The following is a 27,113-nucleotide window of genomic DNA, read 5'->3' as shown; positions in this document are numbered from 1 at the left end:
CCTCATGCAGAAGCTGACTACATGGTCACACAGGAAACTCATCTCTTGTGCCTCATAATTTGAGCTGATGAGTGTCAGTGGATTTATTTGAGAGGATATCAGTGAGGAGACAGTCTGTCCACCATCGTACTGATGAACTGTGACTGCAGCATCACACTGCCTCCCCCAAAACTGAGCGTGCAAACCGCTCTCCATAGTAACAGGGAGGTTTTTATAGAAATATAAAAAGGCAAGCATGCGTTATGACGTTGTTTATGTGTATATGTGTCATGTGTGGGTGCATCCTGTCTGCTCTATTTGTGTGAATGCGTCAAAATACAATCATGCATCTTATGAAAGGGAGAATGATGTGTGCATTAACCTTCAAAAGGCTGGGCTGTTATATACTTATGTGTGGACAATCAGGCTTAGAGGTTTAGTTCTGTCATTAATTAATTACTCTCATGTCATCTCTTCATTCATCTTCAGAACACAAATTAAGATATTTTTGATGAAATTCAAGAGCTTTGTGACCCTGAATAGACAGCAACACAACTGCCACGTTCAAGGCACAGAAAGGTAGAAAGGACATTTGACATTAGTGGTTCAACCTTAATTTCATGAAGTAACAATGCCTGTGGTACAAAGATACCGTGCAGCCTAGAGTAAAAATTTGATTGCTCAGATGACTGACGTAGATAGCATACACTCTTAAAAATACAGATGCTTCACGATGCTATAGAAGAACCTTTCTTGGTTAAATGGTTCCATAAAGAACCTTAAACATCTGAAGAACCTTTCTGTTTCACAGAAGATTCTTTGTGGCGAAAGAAGGTTCTTCAGATTATAAAAAGGTAAGAAAGAGATGGTTCTTTACAGAACCTTTGAGTGAATGGTTATTTGTGGAACCAAAAATGGTTCTTCTATGGCATCGCTTGAACCTTTTAAAGCACCTTTATTTTGTGGACAAATTTGATGAGAAATGTTTGAGATCTCTAGCTTTTGATTTTAGACTTTGGTTTGCTGGAGCAAATTGGATCACTTTTTGAAAAATTATTGAGAGATTTGAGTGTCATCCTTTTTAAAGCGTTAGTTCACTCAAAAAATAAAAATAGTGTCATTTATTACTCACCCTCATGTCGTTCCAAACCTGTACAGCTTTTGTTCATCTTTGAAACACAAATATAAGATATTTTTGATTAAATCTGAGAGCTTTCTGACCCTGCATAGAATACTTTTTATGCTCAAAGAAAACAAAAACAACGACTTCATTCAACAATTTCTTCTCTTCCGTGTCATTCTTAAACAAGTAAACAAGGCACAGCACATCTAGGTTCTACATCAGAGCGCCTTGAGCTTGTTAATAGATCTAGGTTTATAAAATTAAGGTTGAACCACTAATGTCACATTGACTATTTTAACCATGCCCCTATCTTTTGGGCCTTGAACGCAGTTGTTGCATTGCTGACTATAGGGTCAGAAAGCTCTCAGATTTCATCAAAAATATCTTAACTTGTGTTCTGAAAACCGACGAAGGTCTTATGGTTTTGAGGGTGAGTAATTAATGACAGAATTTGTCATTTTGGCTGAACTATCCCTTTAAGATAAAACTAGAAGAAGGGATTCATGGCATGTTAATCACACATAAGTAGATGAAGTCAGATATCGCTAAACCCCTCAGACATTTAAGGCTGAGAATTCAATATTTTCTGCTGAGACTCTTGGCGTGAGAGGGTTTGTGTGAGCAGAATATACTATGAATGATTTGTGTGAATGTCAAACACACTGTGGTAACTCCCTTAATACAGCAAGCAAGAAATATACTCATCATCATAATGACAGATTTTAGAAACAGCAACAGACTTGTGTGGTGTTTTTAGTTGTTGGTCTTTATGCAGGTGAGATAAGGCTGAGCAGAGTTATGCCATCTGTTTCAGCTGGTTCGATTACGAAACAAGAAATACAAGCTGTTAGGATGACGATTTTGAGCAATTTAATATAAGCAAAAATGCTGTGAAAGGATGTTAAACATTTTTTTTCTGCTCTCCCAATACTAAATGCTCACCTACAAAGATATGTTGTGCTACAACAATGCCTGTGGTACAAAGATACCGTGCAGCCTAGAGGAAAATTTGATTGCTCAGATGTTGCTTTTTATCCCTTAGGGGCTCTTCTCTGAAGTATAAAGTTTTTCCTAGATGTTTCTCCTGTGATATATAGAAAAGTAAAAGAGTGAATGGTTATTTGTGGAACCAAAAATGGTTCTTCTATGGCATCGCTTGAACCTTTTAAAGCACCTTTATTTTGTGGACAAATTTGATGAGAAATGTTTGAGATCTCTAGCTTTTGATTTCAGACGTTGGTATTCTGGAGCAAATTGGAGCACTTTTTGAAAAATTATTGAGATGTTTTCTAAGTGTCATCCTTTTTAAAGAGTTTGTTCACCCTCATGTCGTTCCAAAGACCTTCGTTCACCTTTGGAACACAAATTAAGATATTTTTGATTAAATCTTCTGAGAGCCTTCTGACCCTGCACAGACAGCAATGCAACTACCACGTTCAAGGCCCAGAAAGACAGTAAAGACATCAATAAAGTCCATGTGACATCAGTGGTTCAACCTCAATTTTATGAAGCTAGATCCATATGAGTCCCACAGCGTTCTAACGTAGAACCCAGATGCTCTGCGTCTTTTTTAAATTTTTAAGACTGACACAATAGAGAAGGAATTGTTGAATAAAGTCATTATTTTTGTTTTCTTTGTGCACAAAAAGTATTTTCATAGCTTCATGAAGTTACCTTCATATGATTAACAGATTTATGGGTTTGGAACAATCTGAAGGGTGAGTAAATCATGACAGAATTTTCATTTTTGGGTGAACTATCCCTTTAAGGCCTGTTAACATCAAGAAAGTTAACTATATTATAGTTCACACCAACAGATTTTTTGTCATGTGTTAGTTTAAATGCTCAAGTTCTTTAAATTAGTTTAGATTCAGAATTATTATATTTTTCTTTAACACCAAAAATCATTAGTATATTAAGTAAAGATCATGTTCCATGTAAATTTGCTACTGTAAATATTTATATAAATTATAGATTAGTTGTATCTTGGACATATATTGTCCTATCCTAGCCATACATCAATGGAAAGCTTATTTATTCAGCTTTTATGTGATGTATAAATCTCAGTATATAAAAAAAAGACCCTTATGACTGGTTTTGTGATCCAGAGTCACATTTATTGTCTTCTGTTTCTCTCTTTCTCTCAGGCTGCTTGTTTGAGGAGGGTCTGTGTCTGAACTATGAAGTCTGTCTTAATGGTGAGTCACACACACGCATTCAAGACCTGCAGTCTCTCATGCATCAGGCTGTTTGATCAAGCCGTCGGTTTTTATTTTCATCTGGATTCGGCAGCTGTGTGTCTTTGTGTCTAGCTTCATTATAAATACAATGCATTTTAACTCATTGGCTATGTCACAACAAATACAGACTCTCACTCACCCTATAAAACACACAAACACCCACACGCATGCTGTTTAATATCAGTTATGTGTTGCTTAGCAACTGTTCCGATTTCTCCTTCACAAAAGTTGAAAGTCAGTCTTTTTTATTGGCATGTGTTCCCACACTCTGTCAATGAGAGGGTAATATGAATGAAATCATTCACATTCTCATGTGGGTCAGGAGATAACAGCCAATGAGGTTTAACCTACTTTATTACTCATAGGCCTATGTAATGAGAGTGTGCTTTTTTTTTTTTTATTTCATTCAGCTTTACTGAGTGAACAGAACAGCACAGAAAATACCCAATAGTTTTATACCATTAAAGCCATGTAAACTACCAGTCAAAAGTTTTTGAACAATAAGATTTTTCATGTTTTTTAAAGTCTCTTCTGCTCACCAAGCCTGCATTTGTTTGATCCAAAAACAATTTGGATGTGCAAAAACAGTCGAATTATTATGTAAAATAACTGTTTTCTATTTGAATATATTTAAAAATGTAATTTATTCATGTGATTTCAAAGCTACATTTTTAGCATCATTACTCCAGTCACATGATCCTAATATTCGAAATTGCTGCCCCAAAATAAAATAAAATAAAATAATTATACTGACTACAAGCTTTTGAATGGTATAGTGTATAATGTTACACAAGCATTTTATTTCAGACAAAAGCTGATCTTTTGATCTTTTTGTTCATCAAAGAATCTTGAAAAAAATGTCAACTGTTTTAAATAGTGATAATAATAATAAATGTTTCTTGAACAGCAAATCTGCATATTAGAATGATTTCTGAAGGATCATGTGACTCCAAAGACTGGAGTAATAATGCTAAAAATGTAACTTTGGTCACAGGAATAAATGACATTTTAATATATTCAAATAGAAAGCAGTTATTTTGAATAGTAAAAACATTTCACAATATTTCTACTTTTGTTGTATTAATCAAATAAATGCTGTCTTTAAAAACATTAAAAATCTTACTGTTCAAAAACTTTTGACTGGTAGTGCATAATCACAATATTATATTTTTTTTTCTAAAATTTTATGGAAAATATGTAATAGTTTGTAAACATATAAAATTATAAATGTATAATAAAATAAATATTATAGATCATTAAATTTAAACAATACAAATAACATATTAACAATTCTTATAGTAATATGCATTAAATAAATATGTGATAAGTCCTATTATTTGATAATTTAGTGAATTAAATACTGTACAAATGAAAGTTTTGTAAAGAAAGAAATGTATCGGCAAAACAAACAGATAAAATTGTTCATAAAAGTTCACTGTTAAAAAAAAAGATCTAAAAATCTAATAAAATATAAAAAAAATCTAATATTATAAAATAGATAGTATGGACTCAATTTTAAATGGCTAAAATGCACACACATACACAAATAATCAGTTTTATGGTTAATTACTTAATCTCTTTAATTTATTTATATTGTTTTATCAAAAATTCTTGCACCTAGAAGCAATAATTAAAATTTCACCCTTAGAATTAAAGACTTTTTTCCTAATAAGAATTTTATATATGTAAATGACTCCTGTTATGATTTCCATTATAATGAATGACAAACTGACTCTATATATCACAACATGTAAGATCACATACTGTGCTCCAATTACACACTGAATAATAACACAGAGAGATGTTTCCCCCATGTGAGTTTAAAATAGAGATGTGAATGTCATTTTCTTTGCGTACACACACAGTGCGACCTTACTATAAGGCAGGTGACGGAGACTCCAGCTGGCCCTGTCTCAGTTGCCTCTAGCGACTGTTTCTAATAAGCTGAGATTCTTAATGCATCTAAAAATAAACACACACACAGCGTGAAGTATTCTTGTGCACATAATTGTCATTCTGAAGTGGCTGTTGATTTGATTTTCCCTGTAGATGGCATGTTCGGCCGCTGCGAGGCTGCTCCACTAACAGGCGTCTACACGTATGACGTCACGCCAGCAACGGTGCAGAGATTTCGCACGCTGCTTCAGAGACTGGCACACAGAGGTAGGTGTATTAATGTTGCCATAGCAACCGCACACATCACTGTCGCCATGGTTATAAAGGCTACTCAAGGGGCTCCTCAGCATTCAAGGATCAAATCAGAGGCTCTGTGTGTGTTTGACAATTTGTGTAAGATGAGTGTGAGGGGAGTTCATTTCACTTCTCAATATATTCTGCCTTGATTCCGTTCCTGCAGGGCTGTCTTGGGAAGATGACATCACACAGCAAGTTCTATCAAACGAGTTCTCCAAACTACGCAAAGTTTCATTTCCATTACCAGAGCGCAGGTAAAACACACTAACATTTGCCAGTTAGTTAGCACACTTATAGGAAGAAAACTGTATATATAAAAAAAGTTTATACCAAAAGTTTACATAGACCTTGCATAATCTGGAAAATGTTAATTGTGTGTTATTTTTCATTTAGTACTGACCTGAATAAGATATTTCACATAAAAAAACTTTTACATTTAGTCCACAATAATAGCTGAATTTATAAAAATGACCATGTTCAAAAGTTTACGTACACTTGATTCTTAATACTGTGTTGTTATCTGAATGATCCACAGCTGTGTTTTTTTGTTTAGTGATGTTTGTTTGTCCTGAACAGTTAAACTGTCTGCTGTTCAGAAAAATCCTTCAGGTCCCACAAATTCTTTTTTTTTTTTTTCAGCATTTCTTGTGTATTTCAACCCTTTCCAACAATGACTGTATGATTTTGAGTTCCATCTTTTCACACTGAGAACAACAAGGTTCAAACGCTCACTGATGCTCCAGAAGGAAAAACAATGCATTAAGAGCCAGGGAGTGAAAACTTGAATGAAGATGTGTACATTTTGCCTAAATATCTTTTTTTTTTTTTTTTCATTTAGTACTGCCCTTCAGAAGCTACAGAAGATACTTACATGTTTTCCAAAAGAGAAATTAAGTAAAATTTACCCTGATCTTTAAATTCAAGTTTTCACTCCCCGGCTTTTAATGCATTGTGTTTCCTTCTGGAGCATCAGTGAGCATTTAACTGTTCAGGACAAACAAGGAACTCATGAACAACTATCATTAAAAAAAACAGCTGTGGATCATTCAAATAACAACACAGTATTAGGAATCAAGTGTGTGTAAACCTTTTGAATGGGCATTTTTATAAATTCAACTTTTCTCTTGTGGATTTAAGTAAATGTCTATTATGTGAAATATTTAATTAAAAAAACATGCATTTTCTATGATCTCTCTTATTTTGGTCAAATAATTACTATTTTGCAGATTCTGCAAGGTGAATGTAAACTTTTGACTTCAACTGTATATTAGTGCTGTCCCACCTAAGATTACAGTTTAAAAAAATACTTTTATAATGCAATAATTTCACATTCAATCTTCAAATTAATGTAGAAACAATAAAAAGACTCTATATTTGAAATATTTGTAAAAAATTTTATGACTGATGGTGAGTATCACTGATATCAATATTACTGATGTCTCTAAGAAATTGTTCTTTTTTCCTAATATTTAACCCTTTAGCCATTCAACATTACAGTATAATTGAGAGCTATTTTAACATTGATTAGACGAAACTTCTAATATAAGTAACTTATCTAACTTCAAACAATTTTCACATAAACCCATAGTTTACCTGTCCCTTTCAGCAAATAGGAAATGTACAGAAATTGAAAAATGTTATCAAACACAAAATACTAAAATAAATATAGATTAATCCTTATTTTGCTGCTATTACTTTAAGAGCTGCCGCTGCTGAACATGACGCGGATCTAGCACACATGCTTATAGTTTCATTTGCGCTTTAATATGAAATGATACACGCTACAGCGCACGCCACCGCATTTGTGCATGCAATTGAAGCGTGCGTGCTACGAGCACAGTATAATGGTTGACAGGACAGGTAAATTAGTTTTTACCGACGCTGAAATTAAGTTGGTTTGCGTGGCTGAAAAGTCTCTTGTTTGATGTGGTCATAAAGATGTACTGCGACTAAATAAACACTTCTTGTCAAGAAAAAAGAGACAGAAGCAGCAGTTGTGATTGGGCGGCCAACCCTAGCTCCACCCCTGCATAAACTGCATTACATATTTTTAGATCAGTTTATAAAAGTTAGTTAAATGACATGTAACTGATATAAAAACAACTTCTCGATTAAAAACTCTGAGTAAGAGGTTCAGCAATACAGTATATTTTATTTCTCAATATTTATAATTTCAAAGAAGCTTCACAGAGAATATTACCTGTGATTCCCCTGCCAAAGGATTTCTACAGTCATGGCTAATGTCTTGATATTCTGACAGGCCGCAGAGTTATGGGATTGCTGCTGGAGACAGAAGAATGAAATCATCTGAGGCTGAGGTTAGGAAGACCCTGAAATACCTGCAGCACCTTGGACTGCTACCAAAAACAACACACAAGGTAAGTAAGGTGTAAATGTACTAGGGTTGTGGTTATGGTTTTGCATTATGTCGGAGATTTACATTGAACATCAAGTGGTGGTGACTGAACACAGTAGTAGAAGTTAAATTATTATTAAAACTTTTCGAATTTGAAGATCAGGGAAAATGTAACCTATATTTGTCTTCTGGGAAACGTCTTCTGTAGCTTCTGAAGGGCAGTACTAAATGAAAAAATATATTTAGGCAAAATATGAAAAATGTACACATCTTCATTCTGTTCAGAAGTTTACACCCCTGGCTGTTAATGCATCATGTTTCCTTCTGAAGCATCAGTGAGTGCTTGAACCTTCTGTAATAGTTACATATGAGTCCCTCAGTTGTCCTCAGTGTGAAAAGATGGATCTCAAAGTCATACAGTCATTGTTGAAAAGAGTTCAAATACACAAAAATACTGAAAAACTAAAGATCAGCAGGCAGTTTAGCTGTTCAGGACAAACAAGAGACAAAAGCTATGGATCATTCAGGAAACAACACAGTATTAAGAATCAAGTGTTTGTAAATTTTTTGAACGGGGTCATTTTTATAAATTCAACTATTTACTCTTGTGGACTGTATGTAAACGTCTTTCATGTGAAATATCTTATTCAGGTCAGTACTAAATAAAAAATAAAATGCATTTTCTATGTTAATCCTGTGTAGGAGGCGGAGCTTCAATATTATCGCTCTGGAGAACCACGCCCTGAAATTGACTCCTCCCCTCCTGAGTTCATTCCAGAGGTACCATATCAAGCAAAGTCTTACCCTGACCTCAGCCGATACCAGAGCGATGCGGCACAAGTTCCTCGGCAGGAAGGGGGGTCAGACCTGCTGGCAGCCGCTCTTCAGAAGTATCTTTCCAAGAACAAACCGCCTCAGCCTAATCTGGGGGACAGATCCAGAACGGACCGACTCTACCTAAAAGATGGATCAACAAAGTCTTCCGTCAGTGACTCTCTTACACCTGTGGATGGTATGATGTTATTTTCTTATCCTTCTTGCACCTGTTCATCTTATCTGTCATTTATTTGTGTTATCTGAAACCTGTGACTTTTTTATGTGAAAAACAAAAGGAGATGTTTAGCAAAATATTAAAGATGGTCTTTTCCATACTGTCTAAGAATAATAAAGCAGCAAAAAGTGCCATAGAAAATGTCTAGACTAGACTATTAAAGCCTAACGATAGCTTTATGTGAGGAACATGTCAAAATTAAATGGTTCAGTATGTCATTTTTAATTAATAGAAAAATTATATACTTAATACTCCTATCCCACTTTAATGTGAAGAGACTGGCATTTGGAGCAAATAATATAAAAATATAAAATTTAAACTTTACTATTACTATAAGTCTCCAAATCCTAATGTGAAAAAATATTCACTTTTTCACAGAATCTTTCATCTGGAAAGTTCTGCGTAATGTGGGAAGGCACAGTGTGGATGTGAAGAGTCTGAAGGCAGCAGACCTGGATAAGCTTGCTGTTCTTATCGCAGATGCTCTGCAGGTGGTGGAACAGCAGGCAGGCCAAGGAGAGACACCCAGGGACCTGGAGACACAGCAGAGTCCTGAGGACGAGGCAGAAGACGTGCAATATGAGGACCCGCGTCCTGAGAGTTATGCAATGGATCAAATCCCTGAAGACAGTGCTCAGAAACAGAGGGAAGAGGATGAGGAAAGTTCATCCATCACTCAAAAGACAGTCCAAACCATCCCGCCTGTGACAGGTAACATCTTAACATCTCAGAAACAAAGCCTGTCACTCATACATAGAAAAACATTTATAACGATCATGATGTTTCTCTTTCAGAGGGCCAGACAGTAGTGGAGGAGAAGAGAACTATGGACAAGGTAATGGTAGTTTTGGTTGTATTAGGTCACAAAATATATGTACAGACGTTTTCTTCCCACTCTTAATGTTAGATCTGTAAACCTTTAAAGAAATAATTATTCAATTTAATGAGAAAGTAGGATAAACCTAGAAAGACCCAACAAATGACTAATAATTAATAATAAAATAAATAAATATATGTGATCCTGGACCACAAAACCAGTCATAAGGGACAAATTCTTTCAACTTATACATCATACACATACAACTATTTGAAATTCTGGAATCTGAGGGTGCCAAAAAATTTACATTTTGAGAAAGTTGTCCAAAGTTCTTAGCAAGGCATATTACTAATCAAAAATTAAGTTTTGATATATTTACGGTAGAAAATTTACAAAATATCTTCATTAAACATGATCTTTAATTGATATCCTGGTGATGTTTTGCATAAAAGAATCCAATTTTCACCCATACAATGTATTTTTGGCTATTGCTACAAATATACTAGGGATGCACGATATGTATCGGTCGATAACTTGCGTGTTTTGTCAGTAAAGCCGGTTCTGTAATCAGCGGTAAATGCCATCAGGTGCGTGATTTCACGTTGAGCCGTATATACTACACACAGCCGTTGTTTACAGACGAGCTGCGCACATTCACACTGATAATGAACATTGCTATGCGCAGCTAGTCTGTAAACAACGGCTGTGTGTAGTATATACGGCTCAACGTGAAATCACGCACCTGATGGCATTTACCGCTGATTACAGAACCGGCTTTACTGACAAAACGCGCAAGCTTTATCCACCGATTGGTATCGGTGCATCCCTAAAATATACCCATGCTGCTTATGACTGGTTTTGTGGTCCAGGGTCACATATAGATTGGCTGTATATTAGAATAATCACAACAAATTTTTATTTACACTTTATTATTCATTTTATTAATAATTAAATTCGATAAATGTTTGAAAAAATCCAATTCCACCTGTATTTATTTCCTGTCTTAGCAGGATGCAGACTTGTTAGGAAAGCTGCTGGAGTACCTGGATAAGACCTCCAGCTCAGAACCAGAGCCTGTTGATAAGGGGCGGGGTGTGTCTGTGGAGACGGTTCGTAGCCGAACAACACACCGGGAGGTGGGGATGCAGAAAAAGGCCATAGAGAGAGTGGAGGAGGTAGAAGGCTGGGTCCAGGCAGCAGCTATAGCACCCTCCTCTGGCCTGAAGGAAAACCCTGCACCACACCGCAAGAACATGAAAGTACAGGATCTTCAGCTTGATGTCCAGAGCAACGCTAAAAATGACATCTACGGATACATTATTACTGACACAGAGTGAGATATTTACATGTGGAATTTTGTGGAAACCATGGCACTTTTTTAGTTTGATGAATAGAATGTTGAATTTATTTGAAATATTGTTTGTAACATTATTAATGTACAGTATTTACAGTAACGTTTGATCAAAAAAAATCTTGAATTATAATTTTGTATTTTACTCATTATTATAATCATATTGCATTAGAATCAAAGCTTTTTAAGATCTCTTTTAAAAACATTTCTCTCTCTCTCTCTCTCTCTCTCTCTCTCTCTCTCTCTGAATCAGGAATCTTCCCACCGATAAGGGTTTGTACCTGATGGAGTTGGTGGCTCGTAAAGCAAAGATTCAAATGACTGATTTCTCAGAGCTCTCGTGAGTCATTTATAATTTCTCAAATTACAATAACTTGCACTGTAGGTTTTGAATATAATGGTAAATTTTAAAAATAAAGCTGCAGTCCGTAAGTTTTGGCACTCTAGCGATAATAAACAGAACTGCATGCGAAAAGAACATTGTAGCTGGAGCTACTTCTCTCTGTTTATGTCTATTATGAATAATGCAGGTACTGGGCAACTCCGCAGCGGTTCCTACCAGAACCAGTCTAAAATAGTTAAAATATAAAAACAAATTACTGGTGGACTGTAGTGAATCAGGATAAGCCAAAAACATGGTTTGAAAAAAATGGATTTGTGATGTACTCGCATATTATATGAATTTTTAAAATTATGAATAAACACAAAAAAGTTACAGTCTGCAGCTTTAAGTTGAGTAAAATATGTAAAGGCACATTGGAAGGCAAGTTTAAATCCTAGTAGTAGTTTTAAAAATTCTGTATATGTTTTATCTTATAAAAAGTATTTATTTTAAATTAAAATATTATAACTTGATCTTCTGGTGAAACAACAGACCGTAGCTCACATTCAGATCTGCCTCTATCCATAAACAACCAATAGACAGAACCAAGTCTTCACCCTACATTTTTTTTATTTCTCAATATTTTAATTTACTTGAATGTACATCAAGTTCTGACAGGTTAAAGGTCTGAGAATAATTTAATGACTGTTTAGTTTTTAAAAATGCAATTGTATTTGTATGTTTTATGGTTAAAACACTAATATAAGGTATATTTTTGGACACTGACATAATTCCTCAAAATAATTAGCTGTGTGTTTGTGTTTTCGTATAGTGTTGTTAGTCCAGCTGTGACATTTCAGGTCCGTCCAAACGCTCAGAACGTCACTACAGCGGATGTGGCTAATGTGGCAGGTTAGTCTAGTGAAAGTAACTATGCACATGATACAGGATGAGCACTTTCATGAACGTCTCTGTTCAGAAGTACTCTGATCTCCTCTGATTCTGATTCTTCTGTTGTATCAGTCCGTCAGAAGGATGAACTGGAGAAAGAAGCAAAAGTCAAGATTGTAGAGGCTGGAGTCACTGATGTAAGATTCTTTCCACTTCATTTAATTATCATCTTTTTTTTTCAAGGATTTGGTGTTCCCATTGTTAAGTAAGTCAATATTCAAATAAAATACCATTCTGTAGTTTGAATGTTTCAAATACACTGAATAAAAAAAATTCTGTTTATGTTTGCATATGTTTGCATATAAATGTGCCTTAGTAGTGTGTGGACACAACCACCCTACAATGATAAAAATCCATTCACTTCTTTTTTTAATCCCAAAAAACCTAAACATTCTCAATTATCAAGCCGTTGAGCAGCTGTAGCAACAATAATGTCTCGTAATCAGTGCAGGTGTAAAAGTGACCATAAGAGTAATTTTTTCCCCTGACATCAGAGCCACTGAGGACGCAGTGGATTAGTTTTGTTTTTTATGGTCACGTGCCACTGAATACACAAAAAAAATGTAAGAGAGGGGTGGATTAAGTAATAGCTTATTATCATTTAAAGAGGCATGCACCGAAACGGCTTGCTGTGAGAGCTGTTTTTGACAAGTTAAAAAGATCTTGTTTTACACGACCATTGAGGAATTTTAACAAAAGTATGTTGCAGTCATTTCATTAAGACCCTAAAGCGTCAAATGTTTCCTTTTTAGCAAATTAATGTAAAAAGGAAAATTTAAGGCAGCTTTTGGGGTTTCTCAGATCACTGACCCTGCTGAAAAAAACAGCATATGCTGGTTAGGTATGTTTTGGTGCTGGGATGCTGGTTATTGCTGGTCCTTTGCTGGTTTTTGCTGGTTATTGCTGGTCCTTTGCTGGTTTATGCTGGTCCTTTGCTGGTCTATGCCGGTCTATGCTGGTCTATGCTGGTCATGTTGCTGGTCAAGGACCAGCATAAACCAGCAAAGGACCAGCATAAACCAGCAAATGGCCAGCATAAACCAGCAAAGGACCAGGATAAACCAGCATCCCAGCACCAAAACTGACCTAACCAGCATATGCTGTTTTTTCAGCAGGGGACTGTTGGAATTCTTTGAGAAACTTGGAAAATGGAGCCCATAGGTCCTGCAAGAAAGCTGAAAACTCTCAAATGGTTTATGTGGTAACATTATAAGGTTTTGAGGCACTTGAAACATAAAATAAAGCTCCCCCAAGTTCACAAGATGATCTAAGTCACCTTCAAAAGGATGCCTAGAGGTTCTCCACAGGGTTTTGCCAGTGTCTGAAAAATAATGAACAAAACCGATAACACATTTTGACTTAGACTTTCAAATGTCTCTCACATGAAAGAAACGTATTGTCTTTTTCTTTCTAGAGGAGCAAACTGAATCAGATTCCCACTAAGTACAGTCGCTCCGAGTCTCTGAAGTTTCTGATTCTGACTGTGATTTCCATCATCTGTATAACTGGAGTGTTGTTGGCGTCCAGTGTGGTCTACTGCCTGCGTCATCGCTCTCATCACAAACTCAAAGAGAAGCTCACCAACCTTGGCTCTGACCCAACTACTGACGCCACTGCTACATACCAGGTACCAAAGAGTTTGTGTGTTTGTGTTTGTTCAGGGTTGTTTGTTTGAGATTTTTTTCTTTGATTGGTATATGAGATTCTCATCTCTCTCTAGGAACTGTGTAGGCAGCGGATGGCAGTAAAGCCTCCTGTAGAGAAGTCGGATCCTATTCATTCTTCTCGTATAAATAGTGTGTCATCTCAGCTGAGTGACGGCCCAATGCCAAGCCCCTCTGCACGCACTAGCACCTCCTCCTGGAGCGAAGAGCCTGCCCACTCCAACATGGACATCTCCACTGGCCACATGATACTGGTACATGCATAAACCAACACACGAGAACACTGATAAAGTTTAAAAATGCAACACAGATGGCTTTAAAATCAGAATTGCAAGAAGAAAAAAAAAAGAATGGCAAATTATAAAGTCAGCAATTCTATTTTTTTTTCTTACAATTTGTATCTTACTTTGTGATACAAACACACAATTGCGAGTAATAAAGGTAGAATTCAGCAATATAAACTCACAATTCTGACTTTTTTCTCATAATTCTGACTTCTCAGAATTGTGTCATATAAACTTGTAATTGCAAGGCAAGGCAAGTTTATTTATATAGCACATTTCATACACAATGGTAATTCAAAGTGCTGTACATAAAAAGGAATTAAAATCACAATAGCATAAAAATCATAAAAATTTAAAATAATAATCACAACAATAAAAACAAAATTAAGAACATTTAAGATGATTTAAAAAAAGAAAATGATTTCAAATTAATTAATACAGAAATGATTGTACATAAAATAATGCAATCTTTTTGGACGTAGCACAGTGCTCATTCAATAAATGCACAACTGAACAGATGAGTTTTGAGTCTGCATTTAAATGTGTCTAATGTATTTGCACATCTGATCTCTTCTGGAAGCTGATTCCAACTGCGGGCGGCATAATAGCTAAAAGCAGATTCCCCTTGTTTTGTGTGAACCCTTGATATTACTAACTGACTCGATCCTAGTGATCTGAGTTGTCTGTTAGGTTTATATTCAGTGAGCATATCTGCAATGTATGTAGGTCCTAGGCCATTGAGTGCTTTATAAACAAGTAAAAGTACTTTAAAATCTATCCTAAACATAACTGGAAGCCAGTGTAGGGACCTGAGGACTGGTGTAATATGCTCTGATTTTTTGGTTCTAGTCAGAATCCTGGCAGCAGCGTTCTGTATGAGCTGCAGCTGTCTAATGGTCTTCTTGGGAAGGCCGGTGAGGAGACCATTACAATAGTCCACCCTGCTGGTGATAAAGGCATGAACAAGTTTCTCCAAATCTTGACGGGAAACAAAACAACTAATTCTTGCAATGTTTTTAAGATGATAGTATGCTGATTTAGTTACTGCTTTGACATGGCTACTGAAACTGAGGTCTGACTCCAGAATCACACCAAGATTCTTGACTTGATTTTTTGTTTTTTGACCCCTAGCGTCAAGGTACGCATTTACCTTATGAACTTCATCTTTGTTTCCAAATGCAATGACTTCTGTTTTCTCCTTGTTTAACTGTAAAAAGTTTTGGCACATCCAACTGTTAATTTCATCAATGCATTGGCTGTAGTCATTTGGCGATAAGGCTAGGTAAATCTGGGTATCATCTGCATAGCTGTGATATGCTATTTGGTTCTTTCTCATTATTTGACTTATAATTGCAAGTTATAAAGATAGTTTAATAGCAAGTTATATACTCGCAAAACATCCTGTATATTTTTTCCATGTTCACATGTAGGCATATATGGAGGATCACCTGAAAAATAAGAATCGTTTGGAGTCGGAGTGGGAGGCTCTCTGTGCATACCAGGCTGAGCCCAATGCCACCACCATCGGCCAGAGAGACGGCAACGTCAAGAAAAACCGCACGAGCACAGTCATAGCCTGTGAGTCACACACAAACATATCAACATTCAGATGCTTTGTATATTCATGTACTGTAACCATTAGTGCATTATTGAATTTCTGTGACGTAAATTAGCTTTTCAGTAAAGTAAAAGCTGTGCTTGTTTTGTTTTGTTTAGATGATCATTGCAGAATAACTCTGAAGGTGGAGAACAATCAAGGCAACTCGGACTACATCAATGCCAGCCCAATTGTGAGACCAAAATACATACAATACTATAGCTCAAACAGCACTACACATATAATGCAACCATTAAGTATAGGAAACTTTAACTTCAGCTTGCTGCAGGGTGACTTTTTGTAGAAAACACTTAGAGTAGAAAACACTTAGAGTAAATTACTTTGGATAGAAGCCATTGATTAACTGTCTGTGGACCAGTTACCACAAAAATACTGAGACCTGCTTAATCACTGCTATGCCCTTGAGGAAGACACTTAACCGCTGGTTACTGAGTGCTATATGCTGTCACAGTTAATGTTATTTTATAGAAAAGTTGGCGATCAGCCTATCACTCAGAACCATATTGAAAATTGCACTGTGCGAATTGTGTGCATTATGGATTATATGGCTACGTTTGCAGCATTAGCTGATTTGCATACTACTCGGGTACTATATGGATGCAAAGAGTGCATGCAAATAAATGCCCCCATTAGTGGGCACAATTCATTCTGTGTTTTGAATGTCCATTCTCATGTGTAGTATTTAAACCACATACACATATGTAATGCAGAGAGGATTGACTGTGTTGTATTCTTACTTTTAGATGGATCATGACCCTCGTAATCCTGCATATATTGCCACTCAGGGCCCGCTGCCCTCCACCGTGGCTGACTTCTGGCAGGTAAACTGTATTATGTGTTTTTAAGCTTACATCGATGGTTTGCGCAGTCTTGTAGATCGTGTTGGAGAGAGTGTTTGTGTGTGATCTCTAACACAAGGTCTGGAAGAGTCTGTGTGTGTGTCTTGCAGATGGTCTGGAAGAGTGTGTACGGTATGTGCCTGTGTTCTAGTGCAGATGGTCATGCAGTGTGTATAATGTTGTGTGTGTTCTCTTGCAGATGGTCTGGGAGAGCGGGTGTGTGGTGATTGTCATGCTGACTCCTCTCACTGAGAACGGTGTGAAGCAGTGTTACCACTACTGGCCCGATGAAGGCTCCAACCTCTACCACATTTATGAGGTATCGTACACACAAATATCCTCCTTGCAGAGTGAGGATGACTGTGGGATTTTGTTCTGCTGTTTTATGTTAGTGGATATTGACAAAAGAATTAGCTTAGACAGAGTTATCTATCATATTTGGATGCGGTACAGCAATTTCATTCAGTTTTAACTACTTTTGCCAATATACCAATATACAGCTTTGGGCATCTTTGTTCGAATCCCGACTTGAGGACCTTTCCTGATCCCGCCCCCCATCTCTTTCCCTCTTCCCTTCCTGTCACTTCTGATCTGTCCTATCTCAAAAAATGCCAAAAATAAATATTTAAACAAGTTTTAACTACTTTTAAACTTTAAAACTCCACATTAAATCTGAATCAGTCATGTGACTTTTGCAACTTTTTTTTCATTATTTATGACCATCAGCAGGGCAAAGTAATGGCAGTAAATACAAAATCACTTGAAAGTGAATTTGATCCAATCACGTGCCAGAAAACATTTTTATTGGTCTCATGTTAGCACAGAGCCTTCCAAATGCTATATTTGTGGACATTTATTTCACAATCCATCTAAATGTACTGGCGCTATAAACAAAGATGGATTGGGCATTAAATATACACAGTATACGTAAATGTCTGCAAATGATAAATTTGTCAGCACAGATCCTAACTTAAGATATTAAAAAATGTCTCTTGCTTTGCGCTGCTAATGATCATAAATATATGGAAGCCCATTTCCACCACTGAATAAAAATAAAAGGGTAACTACAACTTCTTATCGCACAAATCTTTTGTAAACTCAAGATGTAAACTTTCTCAGAATTTCTCACAGAATTGTGAGTTAGTATTGTCAGTATTGCATGATGTAAACTCACAATTGCGAGAGAAAAAAAGATGTAAACTGACAATTCTGAATTTTTTCCTTAGAATTGCGAGGAAAAAATCTTGCATTTGACTTTATAACTCACAATTGCGAGTTCATATCACAATTCTGAGAAAAAAAAGTCAGAATTGCAAGTTTATATCTCCCAATTCTGACTTTATAACTCACAATTGCGAGTTTATAACGTAATTCTAGAAAAAGTCAGAACTGCGAGTTTATATCTTGTAATTCTGACTTTATCACATATATCACAATTTTATAGTTTATATCACAATATCACAAGTTTATATCATAATTGCGAGAAAGTCATAATTGTGAAATAAAAACCTCACAATTACCTTGTTTTATTATTATTTTTTATTCAGTTACAGAAACAGGCTTCCATATAAATATGGCAGATGACAGATCAAAAAAAAATTATGTAAAAAAATGTTTTTAATCAAATGGATGAATATATAAGTAAAAAATATTTTAAAGAATCAATAAGTAAAACATAAATAATATTCAGTAATTGAGGGAAACTAAATTATAGGGTTTAGGGTTGTCTTAAATGCAAAGCCACTGGTGGGCTCACAAACTTTTGCTGTTTACAGTTCTTGTCAAGCCATTTCATATTATAAAATGAATCTGGGATTTTTTTGCCATGTATGCACAGTTTTCACCATGAGTCTGTTCCTTATAGAGGCTTAATGTTTAAAATTGCTTGCTTTGAAATTTTCAGGTTGTTAAGAATTTAAAGCATAAAATGTTATTGTTCACCAAAAAACATGAAAGTTGGTTCAGAATTGAATGAATTCTTTCTTCTGACACAAAGGAAGATATTCTGAGAAAGTGTCTCATTTTCATTTTTGTGTGGAGTATGCTTTTAAAGCGTCACGTCGTAAGAACTGCAATTTAATGCAAATTCAGAACACTAATGGGACAGACACAAAACGATGATAACATTTTGGGTTTTGCTTTCTATATATTTTTCCTGCCCTCTGTAGGGTAGGGATATTTTCACTGCTGTGTCATGCTGTTTATTAACTTATATTAAAACTGTATTAAGCATTTATATTTAGTATAGTCTATTTTTTTTTTTCTGTCGTATATATGTGTGTTTTTATGTAGGTTAATCTGGTTTCTGAGCATGTGTGGTGTGAGGATTTCCTGGTTCGCAGCTTTTACCTGAAGAACATGCAGACTAACGAGACCCGTACAGTCACGCAGTTTCACTATCACACCTGGCTGAATGACCATACACCTGAAACCAGCCAAACCCTCCTTGACTTCCGCAGGTATGCCTACAAGAGTGTGTGCACGTGTTGTCTGTTTGTGTGTGTATCAGCTCCTGAGCGGTTGCCAGTGTCATTTTTGTGGTCGTGCAGCTAGTTCACTGGCTCCAGTTGCATAGTCACAAAAGTGATCATTGACAACTGCGACTCTGCATCCAAGTGCACCCTGGGATTCCAGCCCCTCTCCCTATCTCTCTCCACCCTAAATCTTTATTCAGCCTTTCTGTCTGCTAACATCTGACCTATGGTTTCCTCCTTTTCTTCTCCTCTTACATACAATTCTCTGCCCTTTCTCTCCGTTTTTCTTACATATTCAGTTTTTCTCCTATCAGAATTGTTGTGTTTTGTTCCTGGCCCTACCCCTGTTAATAGTCATCTGAATAAATCCAGCAGCAGTGTTTATGAGTGTAAACCAGTAACATGTCTGAAGCTAATGTGACTGTGTGTTTGTGTGGGTCAGGTTCTGTCTGTATTGTGCTGACCAAACAGCTTAGTATATGAATTAATTGTTAGAATATTCAATAAGGTTAAATAAATAAATAGGGTTAGGTTCATGAGTTGGGGATGGAAAATATTCTTAGATTAGTGCAACATCAATAGAAGATAATGGAAACCCTTCAACATGACAGAAAAACAAACAACATGTGAGATTTGTCCTCAAAAATCCTCAAATGTTAGTAATGTCAAAACCTTTTTTTAATAAACTACCGTTCAAAAGTTTGAGGTCAGTACAATTTTTTATTTAATGCTTTTATTCAGCAAGGATGCATTAAATTGATCAAAAATGTCTGTTTCAAATAAATGCTGTTCTTTTGAACTTTGTTCATCAAAGAATCTTGAAAAAATGTTACATTTAAAGGTTACCACAAAAATATTAAGCAGCACAACTGTTTTCAGCATTGATAATAATAAGAAATGTTTCTTGAGCACCAAATCAGCATATTTCTGAAGGATCATGTGACACTAAAAACTGGAGTAATGATGCTGAAAATTCAGCTTTGCCTCACAGAAATAAATTAAACATATTGTATATATTAAAATATTAAAATAGAAACCAGTTATTTAAAAATATTTAATTATATCATTTCTGATCAAATAAATGCCTTAGTCCGCATAAGAGATTTCTTTTAAAAATATTAAACTCACTGACCCCAAATTTTTAAACAGTAGTGTATTTCATTTTTATTAAAGTGTTTTTTTATTATTTAAAAGATATTTAGCACTCCTTCCTTTTCTATAGAGCTTAGCTGCATCTGAAATCTATTTTCAGGTTTCATATGTCTGTGTGTATGTGTGTGTGTCTGTGTTTATGATTGTATGTATGTCTTCTTTCCAATAGGAAAGTAAACAAATGCTACCGTGGAAGATCCTGCCCTGTCATTGTTCACTGCAGGCAAGTACCAACACACACTTCAATACTGTTTTATTCTTTAAACATTTATGCTGTAATATTACTTCCAGTTAGAAAAGCCACCAAACAGCCTCTGTTGTCAACTATATCTAAAATATTTTATGCAATAATTAAAATACAGTAAATAAATCATGTATTCAATACAAATGTTCACTAAAGGAAAAAACCAAAGAGGATGGTAAATCATTTTCATACTTTTGTGGAATTTTCAATTAAAATTTAAAACTCAACACAAACTCTTTGACGTTCTTCCCTCAAAGTGGCAAAATTCAAATCAGCAGGCCACAACCAGGCCACTTTTGGGATAGAAAGCAGATTTTGATTGTACAACAGCTGAAATCACATCTACTCGCCATTGCTAGGTTTGCAACAGTAGTTTCATGGGGTGGCCGCAATTACCAAAAGACAGATGGTTGGAAGAAAACATGTTTGGCTATTTTCCCTGCCCGTGGTGTCATGATGACGTCAGTAGTGCAAGAGGCAGAACAAGTTGTTGCATTTTGACTAAAAGGGTGAAAAGACTGTGGATTAAAGGAACAGTTAATCAAAAATGTTGAATTTTGCTGAAATTATACTTAGACCATCCAAGATGTAGATCAGTTTGTTTCTTCATCAGAACAGATTTGCAGAAAATCAGCATAACATCACTTGCTCATCAGTGGATACTTTATGGTGAGTGTGTGCCGTCTGAATGAGAGTCCAAACAGCTGATAATAACATCACAATAATTCACAAGTAATCCACAAAACTCCAGTTCATCAGCTAATGTCTTGTGAAGCATAAAGCTATATTTTTGTAATAAATCTATCATTAAGACGTCCATAATGCATACTATTGCTTTTTCCAGAGAAAGGACAATCTTGTCTGAATCAGTAGTGAAATATGCACCAGTGAAAACAGTCCAAAACAGTTTTTAATTGGAGGAAGCGTTATTATGGATTATTAACTAGTATTTTGACAAGAAGCGACAAGTTAATATGCAGGTGGATTTATTTCTTACAAACACGCAGCTTTTCACTTCATAAGATGTTAAGTGAGGGACTGGAGTCATGTGGATTGCTTGTGGATTATTGCGATGTGTTTATCAGATGTTCGAACTCTCATTCTGACGGTACCCATTCGCTGCAGAGGATCTATTGGTGAGCATGTGATGTAATGCTAAATGGCCTGAGGGTGGGTACGTTTTCAGCTCATTTTAATTTTTAGCTGAACTTTTCCTGAACTTTTTTTCAGATCACTGACTAAAAAAATTTGTAATTTGTCTTTATTTCTACTTTTCTTGATCTTTTAATCTTAATTTAATTTTTTTTCCATCAGTGATGGAGCTGGTCGGACTGGGACGTACATTTTGATTGACATGGTGTTGAATAAAATGGCCAAAGGTAAAGACTAGTAAAGAAAGCTGATTATCACATATCAGTGGGTGTTCAGTTATACTACACATTGTGGAGAGTCAGTACAAACATTGATAGAAATATGATACAAAATTCTTTGCTTTACAGGTGCAAAAGAGATTGATATTGCTGCTACGCTTGAACACCTGAGAGACCAGAGACCCAACATGGTTCAGACCAAGGTATATACACACACATACAGTCAAGCCCGAAATTATTCATAACCTTGGCAAATTCTGACTTAAAGTTACTTTTATTCAACCAGCAAGTTTTTTTTGTTTTTTTTTTGACCGGAAATGACCCAGGCTTCTCCCAAAAGATAATAAGACGATGTACAAGAGGCATCATTGTGGTAAAAATATTTCTCAGCTTTTATTTACATTTGAACAAAAAGTGGCAGGTCCAAAATTATTCATACCCTTTGCAAACTGTCACAGTCTATGGGAAAATCCAAAGTTCTATCTATACCATTCTGAATATTCCAAGCTGTTCTAAAGCATCCTAATTACCCTGATTCATTGGGAACAGCTGTTTTAATCAACTCAACAGGTGAAAAACAGAAGCTCTCTGCTGTTGGTTTGTGGACAGTCATGGCTAAGACAAAGGAGCTCACTGAGGACCTGCGGCTGCGCATTGTGGCTGCTCACAAGTCAGGAAAGGGCTATAAGACCATATCTAAATGTTTTGAAGTTCCAGTGGCTACAGTGCAAAGTGTTATTAAAAAATACAAGACGTTCCGCACTGTGAAAAATCTCAGAGGACGTGGTTGGAAGCCAAAAGTGACACCTGTGCTGGCCAGGAGGATAGTGAGAGAGGTAAAAAAGAATCCAAGGATCACCACCAAGGCCATCCTGATGAATCTGGGCTCTGCTGGTGGCAACATCTCAAGGCAGACAGTCCAACGGACACTGCACAATGCTGGGTTCCACGAACGCAGACCAAGGAGGACACCACTTCTCCAGATAAGGCACACAAAAACCTGCTTGGCCTTTGCAAATGCTCATCTGGACAAAGAAGAAGACTTCTAGTCTTCTGTTTTATGGTCAGATGAAACAAGAATTTAATTGTTTGGCTATAATGATGTAGCCTTCATTTGGCGTAAAAAAGGAGAAGCCTTCAACCTGAAGAACACCATCCCCACTGTCAAACATGGTGGTGGGAACATAATGTTTTGGGGGTGTTTTTCAGCCGGTGGACCAGGGAACCTAATCACAGTAAACGGCACCATGAAAAAGGAGCAATACATCAAAATTCTCAACAACAACATCAGGCAGTCTGCAGAGAAACTTGGCCTTGGGCACCAGTGGACATTTCAGCACAACGACACAAAACACACCAAAAGTGGTGAAGAAATGGTTAGCAGACAAAAACATTAACGTTTTGCAGTCCTGACTTAAATCCAACTGAGAATCTGTGGAGGGAGTGAAATATCGGGGTGATGGCAAGGAAACCCTCCAACCTGAAAGAGTTGGAGCTCATCGCTAAAGATGAATGGTCAGAAATCACAGTGGAGACAATTATAGGAGGCGTTTGATTGCTGTAATAGCCAATAAAGGCTTTTCTATTGATTATTGAGAAGGGTATGAATAATTTTGGACATGACACTTTTTGTTCAAATGTAAATAAAAGATGAGTAATAATTTTTTCCACAATGATGCCTCTTGTACATCGTCTTATTATCTTCTGGAAGACGTCTGTGTCATTTCTAATTAAAAAAAAAAAAACTTTCTGGTTGAATAAAAGTAACTTTAAGTCAGAATTTGCCAGGGGTATGAACAACTTCAGGCTTGACTGTATATCCACATATATGCACCTAAACACACAATCTCTTTTTATGCTGACTCATATTATGTCTGTGTCCTTCTCAGGATCAGTTTGAGTTTGCACTGACGACTGTAGCGGAAGAGGTGAACGCTATTCTCAAAGTCCTGCCACAGTGATACTTCCTTTCTTCCTACATTCTCTTTCTCCCTTTCAGTTGTATATAAACTCTGATCACATTTCTGAGAAGAATATATATGTCCTATAGAAACTATTTTGTCTGTAAATGATTGAACAATATTTAGTAGTAATTAGGAATTGTGTATTGTTTTAGTTCTGTGTGATTATGAAAGCACATTCATTTAATTTTTGTCCATGTTATTGTTTCAGATTTTAACCATTGCTATTTCTATTGCATATCGCACAGTAAGCTGACCAGATCTAAATAGATTCTAAATAGTTAATTGGACCTGAATTTATTAAATGAACCTGTATGTGCTTTGTTATTTAAGATTTAGAACTGTGTTCTATGGATTGTGACAACTACAGTTTATCTGATCATCAGAGAATCAAAAAAAGCAGCAACATCTTGCATGTGAAATTATACCAAGAACACGAGGAGACAATTGCTGCATTTCCAAGCCAAGGAAACATTTACTAAATCATAATGACCTGAAACTTTATTATAAGACTAAAACTCTTGGGAAGTACTACCACTTTCATTTGGTTTTAAAATGTATTCTGTGCACACAACCAGTGTGGATAGCAAGTAGAAATGCATGCAAGACTTGTGCAGTTGTGCTTTATGAATATACAGCAAACTTGTGCATAGAAAATGTCAACAAATAAAGTCTAAATTGTTATTGTGTGATTCCAGCAAAAAAACAAAACAAAAACAGTGTCTGATCTCCATTGCTGTTATCAAGAGGTTTTATGAGTGTAAGGAGGAGCTCTGATCAGTAAACATCCACAAGAGCAATAAACATTCACTCATTTTAATAAGAAGCGTCAAAGGGAATGAGGTTCTGCATATTCTGATGCTCTGTGTGGATATGCAATTCATACCTTAATACTCTTAATGTGGCCTGAACCCAATAGCTCCTCATATATTAACAAGAAAACCTATAGCAGGGTGTTCCTCCACTATCTGCAAAGATTCATTAGGGGATATGCTGTAAAAGAGACTTTGTGATGGGCCGTTTTTTCTCTCTAACATGCCTGTTTTGACTATACGAGTAATCGTTGTTGAAACCCTCAGTGATAAGATTGATCATTACTAACAACCTCATCTGTATGACTTTAGTCTGTGCATATTTAAAATTCAACATTAACAGACTATTGGTGTGTATTGCAACTGAATCTTACTCAACTGAAGCTGTTTTGATCCTGTGCAGCTCCATAATAAAGTTTCATGTGTCTGTGAAGTAAAGCACAAAGTTCAGACTGTCCTGAATGTTTAAACACATATGCACACTCATTCTTAACTGTGTGTATACACACAATTTAACAAAACCCAATTATGTAATCAAGTCATTTTGAATTTTGGATTGGTAAAAGCATGTTATTTTAAGCTAATGCAGATAAGCTGTCTTTGGAAACATCAGTTACAGAAAATGTTATAATAGCTTTAGCAGATTTTTTTTCAGAAGATCCAGTAACTCTAACGATTACACTTTAACCACATTCAGGCCAACTGTCTTTTTTTTTGTAGAAAGGCCTTTAGAGAACCGTTTTTGTCTGTTCATGCCAGGAACAAATCTATCCACCTTTTTCCACATAAGAGTGGGATTTGTAAACTTCATGGGTTTGGTTTCTGGTCTGTGTCCAGCTATTTTTTTAGCTGTACAAAACGGTGTGCCTTACCATAGTATTTTAATATATTAACTTAATTAATTATAAACACACTGGTTTGTAGTGCAAACTGTTTTAAAATTTAGTGCACGTTGTTATTCTTCTCCTTATTTCCCTATAGTGGCTAATGAACTGGAAGTCTCGCCCATAATATTAAAAACAAACCAAAAAAAAAAAAAAAAAAAAATCATAATTTATGTTTCTGTTGGATTTTCTCTATATTGCATCACATGCATTTTATGCAGCTAATTATATCACTTCTTCCTAACCTCCTGATAAAAAAAAATATTTAATGCAATATGTTTTTAGTTATATTAAAGGAACACTCCACTTTTTTTGGAAATAGGCTCATTCTCCAACTCCCCCTGAGTTAATACGTTGATTTTTACCGTTTTTAAATCCATTCAGCCGTTCTCCTGTTCTGGCGATATCACTTTTAGCATAGCTTAGCATAGATCATTGAATCCTATTAGACCAAAAGCATTGCATTCAAAAATGACCAACGAGTTTCGATATTTGTTGTATTTAAAACTTGACTCTTCTGTAGTTATATCGTGTACTAAGACCGGCGGAAATGCAACGCTTCAATTTTCTAGGCTAATAAGATTAGGAACTACACTCCCATTCCGGCGTAATAGTCAAGGAAATTTGCTGCCGTAATATGGCCGAAGCAGGAGCAGTAATACCACGCAGCACATGTGCAAATGCTAAACTAGCTGGGAACTCATTTCTGATATTACTCCGCCTGCTTCGGCCATATTACGGCAGCAAACTTCCTTGACTATTACGCGGGAATGGAAGTGTAGTTCCTAATCTTATTAGCCTAGAAACTCGCAGCTTTGCATTTCCACCGGTCTTAGTACACGATATAACTACAGAAGAGTCAAGTTTTAAATACAACAAATATCGAAACTCGTTGGTCATTTTTGAACGTGATGCTATTGGTCTAATAGGGTTCAATGATCTATGCTAAGCTATGCTAAAAGTGATATCGCCAGAACAGGAGAATGGCTGAATGGATTTAAAAACGGTAAAAATCAACGTATTAACTCGGGGGGGAGTTGGAGAATGAGCCTATTTCCAAAAAAAGTGGAGTGTTCCTTTAAGCATTCATAGTCAAGACATTGACGGTACAGAAAGCAACAAAAAGCAAAGAAAAAAAAATAAAGGAAAAATAAAAATAAAATATATATATAAAAAAACTTAATAATGAAAAAAAAAACTTACTAATGTTAATGTGAAGACAATAAAACCGATTGTTGCGCTCTCTCTCTCTCTCTCCTCTCTCTCTCTCTCTCTCTCTCTCTCTCTCTCTCTTTCACTATCTTATTTAGCAGAACACAAAAGACTATACAATGTAATTTTAGTGTTTAGGTGTTTAAGTATGAGCCACTGGACCACAAAAACAGTCACAAGGGCTAGAAATCAAGATTTATACATCATCTGAAAGCT

The 27,113-nt window shown here is 35.9% G+C and overlaps 1 protein-coding gene across 1 annotated transcript; it reads left to right on the top strand.

Annotated features, from left to right (window-relative positions):
- The first annotated feature begins 3,254 nt into the window (after positions 1–3,254).
- On the top strand, positions 3,255–25,246 carry slco5a1b (solute carrier organic anion transporter family member 5A1b). The gene is made up of 22 exons (XM_073849230.1): positions 3,255–3,300; positions 5,392–5,505; positions 5,699–5,789; positions 7,796–7,913; positions 8,594–8,903; positions 9,321–9,653; positions 9,737–9,777; positions 10,767–11,092; positions 11,364–11,450; positions 12,265–12,344; positions 12,456–12,520; positions 13,798–14,010; positions 14,104–14,301; positions 15,762–15,909; positions 16,048–16,121; positions 16,693–16,770; positions 16,988–17,107; positions 19,081–19,247; positions 20,584–20,637; positions 21,973–22,037; positions 22,158–22,231; positions 23,918–25,246. The coding sequence occupies exons 2-22, from the start codon at positions 5,397–5,399 to the stop codon at positions 23,987–23,989; spliced, it is 2,823 nt and encodes a 940-aa protein (XP_073705331.1). The 5' UTR covers positions 3,255–3,300; positions 5,392–5,396; the 3' UTR covers positions 23,990–25,246.
- The last annotated feature ends 1,867 nt before the right edge of the window (positions 25,247–27,113 follow it).

This window comes from Garra rufa, chromosome 10 (assembly GCF_049309525.1).
Source record: "Garra rufa chromosome 10, GarRuf1.0, whole genome shotgun sequence".
NCBI lineage: Eukaryota > Metazoa > Chordata > Actinopteri > Cypriniformes > Cyprinidae > Garra > Garra rufa.
The sequence above is the reverse complement of the archived record's forward strand: the minus strand, read 5'-3'. Positions and strand labels throughout refer to the sequence as shown.